General features: G+C 42.5%; 2 protein-coding genes across 2 annotated transcripts in view; one reads left to right on the forward strand and one right to left on the reverse strand.

The window, feature by feature from the left end:
• LOC110048258 (uncharacterized) overlaps positions 1–13,561 on the forward strand; it is a 37,008-nt gene extending 23,447 nt beyond the window's left edge. The window contains exons 8-9 of the mRNA XM_089295010.1: positions 8,104–12,385; positions 12,736–13,561. Of these exons, the coding sequence (XP_089151136.1) occupies positions 8,104–12,363 (4,260 nt within the window). The 3' untranslated portion in view covers positions 12,364–12,385; positions 12,736–13,561. The remainder of the gene's footprint in view (positions 1–8,103; positions 12,386–12,735) is intronic.
• A 1,215-nt stretch (positions 13,562–14,776) lies between these two features.
• LOC149109878 (uncharacterized) lies at positions 14,777–17,820 on the reverse strand. Its single transcript, XM_089295011.1, has one exon. It carries the CDS (start codon positions 16,769–16,771, stop codon positions 14,936–14,938), a length of 1,836 nt encoding a protein of 611 aa, XP_089151137.1. The 5' UTR covers positions 16,772–17,820; the 3' UTR covers positions 14,777–14,935.
• Positions 17,821–17,953: the final 133 nt, after the last annotated feature.

Genomic DNA, 17,953 nt, shown 5'->3' on the forward strand with positions numbered 1-17,953 from the left:
CCGCAGGTTCTCCATCGTTTTCCCGAAAACCGAGTTGTTCATCAGCTTGTAGAAGTCCTTCTCGAACGGGCTGTTCCCCCTTCCTGAACTCCGTGTTCATCCGGATGTACGGCTCCATCCACCGCTCCTGCTCGAATTCCAGGCACCTGCGTGCCCGCTTCAGCCGCAGCCCTAGCCTCAGGTATTGCTACAGGTTCGTGTAGTGCACGACGTAGTTCTCCTTGTCCTCGACCGTTAGCAGCAACATTTTTATTTTCAGGGGCCTCGACCCCAGGTCGTCGATCAGCCGCTTTTGGTAGGGCGACATCGCCTCCTTTCCCACCGCCTTTTTCTCCGGTGCGAGCGGGTACGCGTTGTGCTCCTTGTGCAGTTCCGCCGGGTATTCGAGGTCCACCTCTAGAATCCACCCTACATCCGCGTCCTCTTTTTTCGCCATGATCTCCTCTTCTGTCGGCAGCGCGTGCTTCCACTTGAAGCCTCTTTTCGGCAGGGGCTTGCTCATCGCCCACCCGTATAGGTTGTTCTCGTCCAGGTACATCAGGTACGTTTTTGGCTTTCTCGGGTCGTAGCCCGGCACGTACGGGTTGTTCGCTTTCGCGTACCTCTTGCTGGCCACTGAGACCCCGCCCCGCAGCCCCTTCTCCACGAACAGGTGCTTGTCTATGTCTGTCAGCAGCTCGAGCTCGACCCCCGTCTTCTTCAGCAGCGCGTCCCACGACAGCCCCGGCGACGTGTAGTAGTTCGCCGGGTCGAGGCCGTACCTTTCCAGACATATTTCCCGAAAGTTCTCGAACACGCCCGCCTACAGCAGCACATCCGTTATCAGGTACACGTCGTGGTAATCCCCCAGCGTTTTGCATTCGAACTTTTCCCAGACCTTCTGCGCGCGCTCGTACTCTTCGTCCGTTATGTGCTCGTCGTTTAGCTTGCTGTAGAACTTTTCCTTCTCCGGGAGCTTTGTCTCGCTAAACCTTTCCCACCCGTCCATGTACTCGTACGGGTATACCCCTTTTTTGCTGAGTAAGTCGCTGCCCCTCGGGATCATTGATCTTAATATTTTCAGCGACTCTTTCGGCGTCGCCCTTACGACCGAGTCCAGGCTTTTCAGCAGAAATTTGTAGCTGTCGATGAAGCGTAACCCCCCCACTGAGAAAGTTATGTAGTTTTCCATGTTGTTCGCTATGCATTTCACCTCCTTCCCCAGGTCCGTTACTGACTGCATTATGTGGTGCGCGTCGTACCCCTTCAGGTTGTGGAACACCACCGGTATTTGGATTGTTTTCGGGTTTATCCGCAGTTTTAGGTTACACTCGCTGTGCGCCGCTCCCCGGTACGCCCCCGTCACGTGGCAGTGGTCTTTCACCGCGTCTCTGTAGTTTTTCTTTAGCAGCGGCTCCGCGCAGAACAGGCACTCTTCTTGGTTTTTTTCAATCCACTTGTCCACCTCGTCTTTCCTTTTCATCTCTCTTCTGGGCCCAATGAAGCCTATCTTTCTGAGCACCGCGTAGTAGCACGCTTGGTGGCTTTGTCCGCAGTAGCTGCCCGTGTTATGGTCGCTCACCCTGATTGAGTCCAGGTACCCATCCTTTATCAAGCTTTTATCACATATGTGACACCTGCTTGCGATCTTGAAGTTTTCCCAATCTTTTGGTTTCATCTGGAGGGGGGCTGGTGCGGACAGACTCTCCACTATCTTCTCATACTCCGCTTTTCTTCCGCTCAAATACATTTTCATCGCGTTTTCCCCTCTGTAGACCTCTGCCCCTGTTACTTCACCGTCACATCTCACGACTACGTAGCAATACCCACACGCCTCGTGCCATTCGGTTTTCTCTGTGAAGCTTCCGCTTGTTACTTCACCCCCGCTGTCCGGGGTATTTTTGGTCAACGACTCCGTGTCCGAGTAAATGATGTAGGGGGACCTCATCTGGTTTTTGAAGTTCCGGTAGCGCAGGATGTTCTTCCCCTCCTCCGGCATCTCTATACTCGTCGGCTTGCCGTTCATTCCGTTGCAGTTCTTCTTGTGCTCCTCGAGTATGCTTGGCTTCGTGAACCGCGACATGCACATGAGACAGTAGTACGTCCTGTTGTTCTTTGTTTTGTCGAACAGCAGGGCGCTTACCCTTTTCACGTGGCAGTAGTGCTGGACTCCGCCCGACTCGATCAGGATTAGGTTCACCTCTTTCGCCCCCTTCCTGCTGCTTAGTCTTCGAGGGTATACCTTCCCCCCATCGCACCCGAAGACTGTTATCGCCAGGTCCTTGTTTTGCGCTTCGAGCTTTCCGGTCTGGTCAACTGGCGTGGGGAACTCTATCCCTTCCTTATTTATCCCGTCCTTTCCCGGGTAACTGCTTGGCCTGTTCGGGTTTTTCCCTTTCGGCGCAGGGAATAGCGCGGCCCCTATCGCCCACTTCAAGCACTGGTTGTCGGTGTTCTTCGCGTTTATTATCGCTTTCTTGTTCGCCAGCCATGCCGGCAGCGGCAGGTACGACGCCCCCCGTATTGGCCGGGAGATTTCAACCTTTATGTACGCCCGCATTATTTAATAGAACTGCCATCCTGAGTCTTGCAGTTCGACGTCTTCGATTTCTTGGGCTGTGTTTTCCACGAATCTGTCGTACTCTTCCTCGATTTTTTCCTTGTTGGGGGTCAGGAAAAGTTTTGGCTGGTTTTCCTTGTCGTGGAAATACCTTTCCATTGTGGCGTATTTGCCGTCGTCTTTGTTGAACTTCCTGAACCTGACGAGCAGCATGTAAGAAACTTTCGCGCTCTTCAGCCTCCGGACTTCTTTTTCCGTTGTTTCGATGAAGTTATTTTTTTCAGTTCTTGTGTAGATCTGGTAATCAGAGCTTCTCAAATTACCAGTTGAAACGTACATCACCCACGTGCGGAGCTCTGACGTGTCTTTTTCAAATGTAACGAATTCATCATGCTTGTATTTTGATTCTTCCTGACCCATCGCGGCGGTATACTTTGGAAAAAACAAGCCTCTAATAGAAAATAATTCTGTGACACGTGTGGTGCGGTGCTTTGATGTTTTCTTCGCGGCTTTCTTCGATGGTTTCTTTTTGGTAACTTAGAGTAGTAGTAAAGTGCTGGTTCTGTGATAAAAACATAACTATGGTTATGTAAAAACAGGGTGGCTTCTAATCCGACTTTGGAGGATTTAGAGGCCACCCTGTGTTACATAAAAATGTTATCTTTTAGTCACAGAACCAGCACTTTACTACTACTAATTGGGTATGGTTTTAGCACTCTAGTCTTGAATTGGGTATGTTTCTTAGCAGAAGCTACTTTTTCACCATTATCAATAAGACCTTCAACAAAAGCCCTTTATAACGTATGTTTAGGGCAACTGTTTCAGCCGCAACGGTCATAAATAGGCTATCGTATTTTTGGTCAGGTCGTAAATAAGGTAGCAAAAAACGCAGATTTTGGTCATAAAGAGGGTAAGGGTTTTGGGAAGTGGGCCGCACACCCTCACTCAACTTTTCTGGAAGTACATCCCCCCCCCATCCTGGGCCAATTACCAGGGGCCGAGGGCAACCCCTACCCCGCGCGCGCCGATCAATAGATTTGGCAAGATTTTCTCATTTCAATATTGATAATGAAAAAGGCACCATCAATTTTTTGGACTAGTGCAAGTATGATGGGACCAAGAAACCTTCCAAAAAATGGTCCATATCGAAGCGCGTGCTGATGTTGAGAGGCCGATTTCTCTCTTTATGTTTATAGGACTACTACCCTTCCCATTTTTTCTGACGACACCAGAATTATGCTCAAGGCCAAGTGAGATCATTTTGAAATTCGCCTCAAAGCCAGAGAGCGAAAGTCTTCTTAAATGAACTTGTAAGCTAAAGGACATGGTGAAGGGATGTTATAAATGGATTCAGTAGCTCGTCAATCTCAGTGCAGCGTCGACAAGTCACAGTGTAACTGTCACCAACCGTTTTGTGTTGTAAAAAAAATTGTACGGCCAGTGATGTGTGCTGAACTAGGGGCGAAAGGGTTCAATTGCATCTTTTGTTTAATTTCTGCTAAATCCTATTCAGTGATGGTTATGAATATAAGTCTGTATTAGCACTACTTTTAATTCAGATATGTTAATGCTCGCGATACATGTTATATGTGGAAATGTTATCAAATATGTATTTTCTCTCGGCTATTATGATTTTTTCAGACACCATGAGGATGTAACACTGATGTATGCCGGAAGCGATATAACACCTTTAATAAAAAGCCTATCGCATTTTAGGACAATTACGTTCAAAGTCCACACCCTCGCTTGAGCCCCATACCAGTAAGGGTGCATGTCCTACCACTTAACCATATGTTTCGCGAAGCGGAGAAATCAAAGACAAACTATTTTTATGGCCAATAATTCTAGTGTTGTCAGAAAAAATGGGAATGGTAGAAGTCCTATGAACACAAAGTGAGAAATCGGCCTCTCAACATCTGCACGCGCTTCGATATTGACCGTTTTTTGGAAGGTTTCTTGGTCCCATCTTTTGATTTTCTTCCATTGTGTTTTCTATGAAAAACGAACGGCTGATAACGAGAAAGGAAAACTAAATTTTAGGTCCATGTCTGCTTCCTGCGCCCTCATGTATTAGGAACTCCTTATATTTTCAGAGGAAAGGAAGATAAAAATTGAAAAGGTACCACGATTGTCGTCGTTCGGTCATACTGAAAAGATTGCACTAGTCCAAAAAATTCATGGGTGCCTTTTTCATTATCAATATTGAAATGAGAAAATCTTGCCAAATCTATTGATCGACGCGCGCGGGGTAGGGGTTTGCCCTCGGCCCCTGGTAATTGGCCCAGGATGGGGGGGGGGGGGGTACTTCCAGAAAAGTTGAGTGGGAGTGTGGGGCCCACTTCCCAAAACCCTTACCCTCTTTATGACCAAAATCTGCGTTTTTTGCTACCTTATTTATGACCTGACCAAAAATACGATAGCCTATTTATGACCGTTGCGGCTGAAACAGTTGCCCTAAACATACGTTATGAAGGGCTTTTGTTGAAGGCCTTATTGATAATGGTGAAAAAGTAGCTTCTGCTAAGAAACATACCCAATTCAAGACTACAGTGCTAAAACCATACCCAATTTATAACCAAAATGGCCAAAATCGATACCCTATTTATGACCCAAACGGCTGAAAAACCCTAACCTTTGGGGCCTCACATACAGATACCTATATAGCCCATATAAGGGAGTAACCCCCTCCTGGGTAATTGGTCACATTACAACTCGTGTGACATTTTGACGAAGCTGGTGCAGCTTTCGTTGTATAAACGTATATATGCGCTGTGCAAGATACTAAAAGACAAGCATCAAGCATAAAAGAGAAGTAAAGCCCATCATTCATCGCAAAACATAGTTCCATTCAAGCGTGTCGTGTTCATTCAGGTTCATTTCCCAGCGGTGCAACTGGCAAGTGTTCGTTGTTGTTGTTTTTCAAATTCGGGCATATAGCCCTCAAGCTCCCAGTAGTATTGGCAGTAGTACAGGATTCAGTTGCCATTAAACGGTAAAAGAAAACTTACGATTTTTTTCTTCTCCTAGTGCTACCTCTGCGGCAGAATTTATTGAAGGGTCAGGTCGACGGCTTAACGGTTAATTTCTGCAGACCGGCGCCATTATTTACTTTTGGAGTCTCGCAAGTCTTGAGAATTGATCACCTTTAACGCAACTTTCACCTTAAAACTGGATCTAGAGTGTACACAAGTATTAAAGGAAGCTATTTGCCACTACTCAGAAGGTCAACAAACGAACCTGAACGGAAGAAGATGTATCAGTTTTCACCGGGTGCCAGAGTTATGCAAATGAGCTTTGACACGAGCGATAGCTGTGTAAACACACTGACTGTGGCAGATTTTAATCTGTTCTGGCGTGCAATCCAAGGAGATACCCACCGGTTTGAACTTATAGAACGGTTTATTAAGGTATGAAATTTACTGTGATGTGCTTTTTGGACTTCATTTAGACCCAACTTTTGAGATTTTCCCCGTCAAATTTGGCTAAATTTTAGTAGGTGATCAAAGGCCTCGGAGTAGGGTGTCCTCCAGCCTCGCTGGTAAGCTTAGAATTTTTCGAAAAGTTTCAATATTTCGTCAGTCAAAGTAATGAATGTACCTTAAAATTCGTGTGAAAACGAAATTTCGTGAGCTGCATTTTAGGCGACGTAGCACGCTTCACAAAATCGGTGAATTTTACCTTTCTGATCACGGTCGGCAACCTCAGTTCGGCCAAAATTCAATGTTGGCTCGTAGCAAAGCAAAAATAAGGAATTGGAAAATAATAAATTGCTTTTTCATATATATGTGTCAAACCCTTTTCACTGACAAAAAATGAAGGAAAATAATTTTGGTCCCGAAGTCGAGTGGACCGCTTTTAGCGGGACTGCCACTTAAATTGATGTGGGTAAAGCCCTTTGCTGTCTAAAGCAATGACAACATTATCGCCACAGTGCAAACGGCCTACTATTACGGGGTTAAATGACGCTCCGTTTACGTGTGATACATCTGCTCCATGTACGATAATGGACGACGCTTGCTAACAGATCGTTAGACTTGCGCCTTAATTGGACTTAATGATGTCCTCGGGCAGACGTCCTTCAGACAGCAAGTACAGAACGCTTATCCGCCGGCTCCTTGTCAGAGTCACCGCGCGAACTGAATTCAGACGAGTGTAGCCCGGGCTAAACTTAACAGAAATTGAAAAGGGGCGGGGAGGGCGATTAATAATGAAAAAACAATAGATAAATAAATGAAACATGCGGCAAGAAGTTCTTTACTTTTAATGCTAGGTACGATTTACAAGCTGCTGTCATAGCAAAAGCGAAAAAAAACAATTTAAAAAAATAATAATAAGAACACTTGATTCAGTCTTTAACACCGTTTTCATAAATCCAGCATGAAAACACCCGATTCAGTCTTTAACACCGTTTTCATAATATCAGAGATATATATAAAACGTAAAATGTATAGCGGCCTGGCAGCATATATCACAGTTCTTAAAGTCATCTATTAGGGGCGATAAATCTTTACTCTTAATACTGTTTTTAAAACTCTTAACATTAGTTTTCTCTCTATTAGTATGGTCCAAATTGTTCCAAAGATGGAGCCCAAAATGGCGTAGAGAATGTTTTCCTTAATGCACTGTACGAAAACGTGAAATATTAAAGATTTGGTTCCATGCCAAAGACGTCGGAGCAAATTCGCGGTCCCATTTCATTAGACCAGTGGCCTGAGGCTTCCGTTTATTGAGAAAAAGCCAACAAAAGTCTTGAGATCTAAGTTTCAAGAGGTCGATGGTTAAGACCGAGGATGATTGAAATTAGGTGCCGCCGGATAAAACGTTGACATTAGGCTTAGCATGCTCCTTGGCTTTTTTTCCGCAAGGTGCTCGGGATCGTAGAGATTACTTGGAAATACTTGAAAAAATTAGAATTAACTCCATAACGCTGTTGGAACAGTTCAAATGGTAAAAAACTGCCATGGGCGTCAATTACATCATGCAGCGTGAAGACACCCTTTTCAACGCAATCGTAGTCAAAGAGGATCTCTTTATTATGTAAGAGAATCATCTCTTGTTCATCCTCAGAGTTATAAAGACTTTTCAGGTCCAGGAAAGAAAACAAGATATCTTTGTAGAAGGATGGTATGTCTGGATCCTCCAGAAGATTCTTATCAGTTAGAGCACAAGACAAAATTAAGTTCCCCATATTTGTTAAAATAAAATTTTGGAATTGCTGACTAAGTATCATCTTCTTCATCATTTTTGAGGAGATGCTGGATCCACGCTAAGCACAGGGACTTAAACATAATTTCAACGATAGTGAACCGTAAACCACCATCGCCATAGTCCTGATATAAGACTTGTTTCTTGATTTTATCTGGTTTGTTTTTCCGTAAGAATTGAAAAAGTAGCGATTGACTAGACCAGACAGGCTAGACCAAGAGGTGATTAATCACCAAAGCTTTGCTTTGGAACGGTATCGATAGTTTCAGCTATATAAATCCGGAAAATAGCACTTTGTAAACTTTTTAGGTAAATATTCATGCTTTCGTCATTAACTGACATGCATTTTTATCCGATAGAAAAATACCAACTCTTTACCGAAAACCACCAAAGATGTGAAAGGCAACACAGAAGAAGAAACCTGTTATTTCAAAAAAGCCGTCGAGTACCATGAACGTGATCTAAAAATTGCCAAAGAAGTGGGAGACAGAGCTGGAGAAGGATGGTCGTATGCTAATCTTGGCATTGCTTATAACCAGCTGGGAGATTTCAAAAAAGCCATCGAGTACCATGAACGTCATCGAAAAATTGCTAAAGAAGTGGGAGACAGGACTGGAGAAGGAAGCTCGTATGGTAATCTTGGCAACGCTTATGACAGTCTGGGAGATTTCAAAAAAGCCATCGAGTACCATGAACGTCATCGAAAAATTGCTAAAGAAGTGGGAGACAGGACTGGAGAAGGAAGCTCGTATGGTAATCTTGGCAACGCTTATCAAAGTCTGGGAGATTTCAAAAAAGCCATCGAGTACCATGAACGTCATCGAAAAATTGCTAAAGAAGTGGGAGACAGGACTGGAGAAGGAAGCTCGTATGGTAATCTTGGCAACGCTTATCAAAGTCTGGGAGATTTCAAAAAAGCCATCGAGTACCATGAACGTCATCGAAAAATTGCCAAAGAAGTGGGAGACAGGACTGGAGAAGGAAGGTCGTATGGTAATCTTGGCAACGCTTATCAAAGTCTGGGAGATTTCAAAAAAGCCATCGAGTACCATGAACGTAATCTAGAAATTGCCAAAGAAGTGGGAGACAGGGATGGAGAAGGAAGGTCGTATGGTAATCTTGGCAACGCTTATGACAGTCTGGGAGATTTCAAAAAAGCCATCGAGTACCATGAACGTCATCTAAAAATTGCCAAAGAAGTGGGAGACAGGGATGGAGAAGGAAGCTCGTATGGTAATCTCGGCATTGCTTATAACCAGCTGGGAGATTTCAAAAAAGCCATCGAGTACCATGAACGTCATCTAAAAATTGCCAAAGAAGTGGGAGACAGGGCTGCAGAAGGAAGGTCGTATGGTAATCTTGGCAACGCTTATCAAAGTCTGGGAGATTTCAAAAAAGCCATCGAGTACCATGAACGTAATCTAGAAATTGCCAAAGAAGTGGGAGACAGGGATGGAGAAGGAAGGTCGTATGGTAATCTTGGCAAGGCTTATGACAGTCTGGGAGATTTCAAAAAAGCCATCGAGTACCATGAACTAGGTCTAAAAATTGCCAAAGAAGTGGGAGACAGGGATGGAGAAGGAAGCTCGTATGCTAATCTCAGCATTGCTTATAACCAGCTGGGAGATTTCAAAAAAGCCATCGAGTACCATGAACGTCGTCTAAAAATTGCCAAAGAAGTGGGAGACAGGGCTGCAGAAGGAAGGTCGTATGGTAATCTTGGCAACGCTTATCAAAGTCTGGGAGATTTCAAAAAAGCCATCGAGTACCATGAACGTAATCTAGAAATTGCCAAAGAAGTGGGAGACAGGGATGGAGAAGGAAGGTCGTATGGTAATCTTGGCAAGGCTTATGACAGTCTGGGAGATTTCAAAAAAGCCATCGAGTACCATGAACTAGGTCTAAAAATTGCCAAAGAAGTGGGAGACAGGGATGGAGAAGGAAGCTCGTATGCTAATCTCAGCATTGCTTATAACCAGCTGGGAGATTTCAAAAAAGCCATCGAGTACCATGAACGTCGTCTAAAAATTGCCAAAGAAGTGGGAGACAGGGCTGCAGAAGGAAGGTCGTATGGTAATCTTGGCAACGCTTATCAAAGTCTGGGAGATTTCAAAAAAGCCATCGAGTACCATGAACGTAATCTAGAAATTGCCAAAGAAGTGGGAGACAGGGATGGAGAAGGAAGGTCGTATGGTAATCTTGGCAACGCTTATGACAGTCTGGGAGATTTCAAAAAAGCCATCGAGTACCATGAACGTCATCTAAAAATTGCCAAAGAAGTGGGAGACAGGGATGGAGAAGGAAGCTCGTATGCTAATCTCGGCATTGCTTATAACCAGCTGGGAGATTTCAAAAAAGCCATCGAGTACCATGAACGTCATCTAAAAATTGCCAAAGAAGTGGGAGACAGGGATGGAGAAGGAAGGTCGTATGGTAATCTTGGCAACGGTTATCAAAGTCTGGGAGATTTCAAAAAAGCCATCGAGTACCATGAACTAGGTCTAAAAATTGCCAAAGAAGTGGGAGACAGGGCTGGAGAAGGAAGGTCGTATGGTAATCTTGGCAACACTTATGACAGTCTGGGAGATTTCAAAAAAGCCATCGAGTACCTTGAACTAGATCTAAAAATTGCCAAAGAAGTGGGAGACAGGGCTGGAGAAGGAAGGTCGTATGGTAATCTTGGCAACGCTTATCAAAGTCTGGGAGATTTCAAAAAAGCCATTGAGTACCATGAACTAGGTCTAAAAATTGCCAAAGAAGTGGGAGACAGGGATGGAGAAGGAAGGTCGTATGGTAATCTTGGCAATGATTATTACCGTCTGGGAGATTTCAAAAAAGCCATCGAGTACCATGAACGTCATCTAAAAATTGCCAAAGAAGTGGGAGACAGGGATGGAGAAGGAAAGTCGTATGCTAATCTTGGCAACGCTTGTCGAAGTCTGGGAGATTTCAAAAAAGCCATCGAGTACCATGAACTAGGTCTAAAAATTGCCAAAGAAGTGGGAGACAGGGCTGGAGAAGGAACGTCGTATGGTAGTCTTGGCAACGCCTATTACAGTCTGGGAGATCTCAAAAAAGCCATTGAATACCTTGAACTAGGTCTAAAAATTGCCAAAGAAGTGGGAGACAGGGCTGGAGAAGGAAGGTCGTATTGTAATCTTGGTGCTTGCTTTGAATCTCAATGTTCTGTGAAGGAGGCCCTTGATTGTTATCATTCTAGCGTGCGATTGTTCAATGATCTTAGGCAGCATCTGCAAGGTAAAGATGAGTGGACAATTAACTACCGTGATGTTAATAATGCGGTTTATACCAGATTATGGCGTCTGATTTTGAAACAAGGTGACGTAGTTGAGGCTTTGTTTGCTGTTGAGGAAGGACGTGCACAAGCTCTAAGAGATCTTATGAATTCAAAGTACGAAACTAAAACATCACATACTGGGGAAGAAATGACCTATGACACATTAAGTTGCCTCCCTTCAGATACAGTCTTTTTGGCAGTTCACGAAAGAGAAATAATTTTCTGGATTATTCAAAATGGAAAAGACGTTCAATTAAGAAGAAAACAAATCAGCGAGAATAATTCGAAGGAAAATGCCAGCGGAGTGTTAGAGTCTTTAATTCACAGTGCTCATGAGAAAATTGGTGTCCGTAGTGGTGTGAAATGCGAGGATCGTTCATTGGATCGGAAAAGCGGGGGAGACCTTTCAAAGAAGAGGGATCAAACCATATCCCAACTAACGAACTCAGATACCAATCCTTTAAGAACATTGTATGACGTCATCATTAGCCCCATCAAAGACTTGATTAATGGCAATGAACTGATATTTGTTCCCGAAGGTCCATTGTGCTTGGCTCCTTATGCTGCAATCATGGATTCTAATTCAAAGTACTTGAGCGAGTCTTTCAGAATCCGGGTCATTCCGTCATTGAATAGTTTGAAATTGATCAGAGATTGTTTACCAGATTACCACAAGAAGTCTGGGGCGCTGCTTGTGGGTGATCCATCCCTAGAGCAAGTTCGTTATTGTGGGTTAAAGCTAGAACAGTTGCCATTTGCAAAGATGGAAGTACAGAAGATTGGGGAAATACTCAACACTGTTCCCCTCACTGGAAAAGAGGCAACAAAAGCTCAAGTGATGAGAAAACTGTCCTCAGTTGCTTTAGTGCACATTGCAGCACATGGTAGAATGGAAACAGGAGAAATTGCTTTGGCACCAAACCCTTCACGAGCATCCCAGATCCTTGTTGAAGAAGACTTCTTGCTAACAATGAGTGATGTGATGGGAGTTCAAATGCGAGCAGGACTGGTTGTGCTAAGTTGTTGCCATAGTGGCCGTGGTGAGATTAAGGCTGAGGGTGTGGTTGGCATTGCACGAGCCTTCCTGGGTGCCGGTGCTCGTTCTGTTCTTGTGTCCCTGTGGGCAATTGATGACGAAGCCACTCTGGAGTTTATGAAGAGTTTCTACCTTCACCTAGCAGCAGGAAGAAGTTCCAGTGAATCTCTGAACCGAGCCATGAGGTGTCTCAGGAAGTCTAAGAAATTTAGCGAAGTGAAGCACTGGGCTCCATTTGTACTCATCGGTGATGATGTTACCTTGGACTTTGCTAAGCGCGATTAGATGAACTTCAATATAGCTAAAGGTACTTAGGTGTTTGTTAAATGTTGAGATGATGCAATTGGAAACTAGGTAATATTGAAGTTTCAACTCGGTGAAATTTTATTCGTCTCGCACAAATAACAATACTTTGACGTTTCTTAAAAATCTCAAATGACCCAATTAATTGACACAATTCACAAAACGTGTTTTCAAAAGCGTAAACTTATGCTGCAAAATACTACCCTACTTACGCTGTACCTTTGTGGTCGCCATGACACTCTTTTTTATTCGTACTAGGAAATTAATTTTGCAATAGCTTCAGAGAAAATTAATAAAGTGACCAGACGTTATTCTCGATAATAGCTAACAGTGTTGTTTTGTCTTACCCCTTAGGTTGTTCAGTCCTTCTATCAAGAAAGATGGGGCGACTCTGTCGATTTGTTATTACGAGACTGCTAAATTTCATTAGCTTTTTTAGTGTAAATAGTGTAAATTTTCTCGTGATTATAAATACATCAGAGTCGTATCAATGTGTATCCGTAACAGTTTTTGCAGCCATAATTTTATAAATGAATGCGCCTCATTCGAATCTATTATTTTATTTTATAGACTTGGACATAATATTTTATAGGGCTGTGTTAGAGAAGCTTAGAAGTAATCACAAATGAATAGTAAATTTTATAAATGAATGCGCCTCATTCGAATCTATTATTTTATTTTATAGACTTGGACATAGTATTTTATAGGGCTGTGTTAGAGAAGCTTAGAAGTAATCACAAATGAATAGTGAATTCGTGCACTGTCCAGCCATAAATAAAATAACAATATTTTAGTAATTTCAGAAAATTAAGAAGCAAGGTATTTTCTTTCCGTAATGTGTTAAATATCCAAAATGAAAAGAATGAGTACTTGTTAGGGAACACCTCGTAGAGAATTTTTTCGGAATTTAGTGGTTGTAATATGCTTACATTGTCATTTGAAATGGACGAGTTGCTGCGATAGAACAAACTGCTTCTTGTTGAATTAGCAATATGCCCTGCTACGTATTTTTTGCACATTGTTTGGATTTCTAGTGATGTTATTTTGCGTTTTATTTTTATGTAATGATCGTTAAACTACTGAAGATTAGTAATAGTTCTAGAAAGGCCTCACGATTTTGTACTCCATAATAAAGTTAGAAGATTTAAGGTAAATTAAAAGAAAAACTTTTGAACCTTCAGCAATTTTACTTCCTCTTTTAACACCCACTTTCCAAACATATATTTACCCTCGATTACCGCCAGTTACAGGCAGTACATCCGGACTACAACTGGTGGTATCGCACATTGCTACAACACACGTTCCTTTAGTGCTGGCTGCACATTCAGCTGCCTACTCGTGATATTCTTCCCTTGTCAAACATCCACGATTAAACTCAAAGCCATCCTCTGTCTGGAAACTTCCCACTCCACACATCGTGCTTTCTTTCTCCGTAATCCTCGGAAGCGATGTTTTTATCACAGCTTTCTTGAGCATTCTGTGCATTCTCCCCTTCTCCAGAGCATGCTAGGCAGTAAAGCTGCGCTTCGCGTCGACCTGCCAATGAAAATAGGAAAGGCCTTAATTGAATACTGGGCTAATGCGCGCTCGTTGAAATGACGCATTGATATATATCATTCATATGTAACAGGCATACATGCTGCCCAATTTGAAAATAATTGTATTTAAAAAAACAAGAACGAGGCCGTAGGAAAAGGTGAATCATTTTGGTATTGGCTTAAAGAGAGGGGATATTCTTTGCAACTTAATCTTATATGATTGACTCTACACTTAGAAAGTCAATATATATATACAAAAAACGGTTATAAAATGCCTCAAGCCAACAAAGAATGCCACTGCGTCAGGAGGATCAATGAAGATTCACAGTCCAAGCCTCACCGCAAAACTGAATTTAAAAACGTTTGATAAAGCAAGGACGGACAACTTCTGACGGTAAAAAAAGTTAAAAAGTTAAAAATTTAATAGAAAAACGTTTCGGTCTTAGACCTTCATCAGTTACAAGAGAAAAAGGACGAAAACTAAGTTTAAATACGGTTACAGTGTGGGAGATTACGTAACGAAATGAAAAATACAATATTGTGCTATTAATACATCGTGATTAATACAATACAGGAAGAAAATGCAAAACGAGAAATACAATGCTGTACTATAAATTGCGTCATACAGGGTGATAATTAATAGACCAAACGAAAAGAATACAATACTGTGCATAAATTACATTATAGAGCGTGATAATTGCAGAACTAGGTTAAATTCAACCTAAAAACTAAAAGAGTTAAAATAGATAAAACGGACTCTTGCAATGCGGTAAATATAAAAGAAGAAACCTACGTTTACGCTGGACAAGGTTAATAACAAAATCCCAAATCGAGGCCTTTGGAACATTAAAGGGTTAACAAACAACAAAATCCCTGGAGGGGCCCTTAAACAATAAGCTGTAATAAGATCCCAGGCAGGGCCTTTGAGCATACCTAACACCCAAAAAGCTGACAAAATCCAAGGAAGGGCCTTTGAACTGCCTTATGGCGCGAACGCATATTTACACAAGAGAAAGTTAATTATAACAAATTCTGCTTTTGGAGTGAAATTCTTTTCTTTTATTTAAGCCATGGGGAGCCAAAGAGAACAGTTGAGCACTCCAATAAGCCTCTTTCGTAATTAAAAACCTATCGATCTCGTCTGAGTCATTAGGGGCCTGCACCTGATCAATGCATTGGAATTCAAAATCATCCAAAGAGTGTGGAATTTTATTGAAATGTACTGCTACCTCACAAGTGGTTTTGTTTGTGAGCATAGCAGACTTGTGGTTACGAAACCTAACCCGAAAATCGGTGGTAGTTGATCCTATGTACTGTAAACGACATTTCTTGCAGGAAACTAAATAGATCACGTTTTTAGAATCACAAGAAAGCCTTGAATGAATGGTGTATTTTCTGCCCGTTTTAAAACTTAGAAATGATTTAGATTCAACAAAGAAATTTCGACAGAGATCGCATCTATTTCTTTCACATTTAAAGCAGCCATTATTTGGCTGAATTGTTTGTCCCTCATCGGCGGTCTTAAAACGAGATGGTGCTAATAATTCTTTCAGGTTTTTTGTTCTACGAAAAGATGGTATGATAGAGCCTTGAGGGAAAAGTTCTTTCAATTTAGGGTTGGATTGCAAAATCAACAAATGCTTTCTAATTATGCTACTCACATTAGGCAAATTAGGATTAAATGTGAGAACAAATGGAAATAATTTCTTCGATTGTTTTCCGCGTTGCAGTAGTAAATCATTCCTAGAAATGGTGGAGGCTTTGGAGAATTGATCGTCAACTAATTTGGAGGGATAACCCTGATTAACAAGATAACCCTTGTACTCAACTGTTCTCTCGGCAAGGAAAGTTTCTTCAGAGCAATTTCTCTTCAATCTAGTCGCTACTCCAAAAGGAATAGCCTTGAAGACATGCTTGGGATGGCAGCTAGAAGGTGGAAGATATAAATGACTATCTGTAGGTTTAGAATAAACATCAGTTCTAATAAACCCATCCACAAGATGTAAAGTAAGATCAAGTACGTGAAGCTCACGTTCATAAAAAACTAACTCGAATTTAATAGTAGGGTATAGAGAATTAATGTAATCAGTAAATTGATGTAAGGCAGGAAAGCCTTGCTGCCAAAGATCAAAGACATCGTCACGATAACGCCACCACAAGGACGGCTTTATCGGACCGGAAAACTTAACTTTAAGATCAATTTCACCCATGGCTAGATCGGCATAACTACATGCATTTTTTGGACCCATGGCCGTGCCATGAATCTGAAGAAAGAAATTCTCCTTAAAAACAGAATGGTTGCTTTTCAAACAGATTTTTACGGCTTCTAATATGCAAGATGTAGACGGAATTTTGTTTTCCCTAGCATTCAAAGCTTTCCTAACTGCAGTAAGACCAAGTTTGTTATCGATGTTGGGGAACATTGAAACCACATCCCACGAAACCAGTAAGGTGCCAGTTGGAAAAGGGCCACTCGTGTTAAGATCTCCTATTTTGTTAAGCAAATCCGTGGTGTCCTTAATAAATGATGGTAATTTACGAGCAAGTGGTTGCAAATAGAATTCGGTAAAGGCCGACAAGTTCTCAATTGCCGTACCACAACAAGAGGTAATGAGTCTTAACGGGTTGCCCGTTTTGTGCGTTTTAATGTTCCCAAAGGCAACTCCTGGTTTCGCTTCCTTATTTAAAACCCACTTAGCTATTTCGGGGGAAATCTCACCCTTTCCAAGCCATTTGGAACACCAACTACTTACTAATGCTAAATGCTTCGAGGTAGGATCTGATTGCAAAGATTTGTAGTGCAGCTGATTGTTGAGCTGACCAAGCATTTTTTTCTTCGTACTCTTTATCATCAATTAAAACAAAACGGGAACCTTTGTCCTGTATCCGAATCACTACATTAGAGTTTCTAAGTTCCTTAAGGGCAACACGTTCTTTTCGTGAAAGATTATCTCTAGGTTGCTTAATGTTCTCAGGATTGATAAGATCACGCCTTACATTAGCTAAAAAAAGTTCAAGTTCAGGGTACCTGGACGTAGGAGGTCTCCATTTCTTTTCTTTCGGAACACGAGGTAGATGGCTAGGGGTTGGAAAGTCGTCATCAGGATTGGTATCCATAAAGAAAGCTGCCGTCCGTAATCGGGCTTCAAAGATCTCCAAATCGTCATACACGCTCTGCCAGTTGATATCTTTGTGGGGCAAAAGGAAGGTCCTTTCCGGAGCAAGTTAACCTGATCTGCTCCAATAGGCAGACTAGAAAGGTTAACGGGGTCTAGCTGGTGTAGATGCTCTGTATTGACGGGGTTTGGCAATCTGCGCCTTTGACGAAAACGCTGGCGCTTCCTAGAAATCCTAGCACCTTTATTGCACCGTCGAATGCGTCTGACTGTAGATGGATTGTCAGTGGCGATGGGTGAATCCAATCCAGGATCAAGAGGAATAGTCTTGAGCCACTTGCGCTTTTCTCGTTCTTTCAGGGTGTGAAGTAGAGAGGCGTTTTCACTCTTGAGACCGTTCCATAGGAAAAGGGCTGTGCCATGGTTAACTTTCGAAAACAACTGTTCTCTGTGAAGTCTGAGCTCCTGTTGAAGGAGGTTAACCTTCTCGTGGGAAGCACGTAAAACCGCATTGCAAATGTCCCTCGATGTGCGTTGAAGTGAGTGTTTACAAAACTTGTTAAGACTAACATCATCAATGTTCAAAGCCAAATGAAAGCGAAAATTAAAGCCAACAGGAATAACGTTACGATCCAAACACCGTTTAAGGAAAGTACAATGGTGCTGATATCTGGAGAGCTTGTTCCAAACAAAAGCAGCTATGCTGACTATGGAATTAAGACGTAGCATCTTTGGATCAACCAGGACGGACGATTCGAAGGCGGATGAGAGCGGAGTATCAAATATTAAAAACGGTTATAAAATGCCTCAAGCCAACAAAGAATGCCACTGCGTCAGGAGGACGCCACGGTCTCAAGAGTGAAAACGCCTCTCTACTTCACACCCTGAAAGAACGAGAAAAGCGCAAGTGGCTCAAGA

Source organism: Orbicella faveolata, unplaced genomic scaffold (assembly GCF_042242905.1).
Source record: "Orbicella faveolata isolate gen_17 unplaced genomic scaffold, um_ofav_v1 contig_25, whole genome shotgun sequence".
Classification (NCBI taxonomy): Eukaryota; Metazoa; Cnidaria; class Anthozoa; order Scleractinia; family Merulinidae; genus Orbicella; species Orbicella faveolata.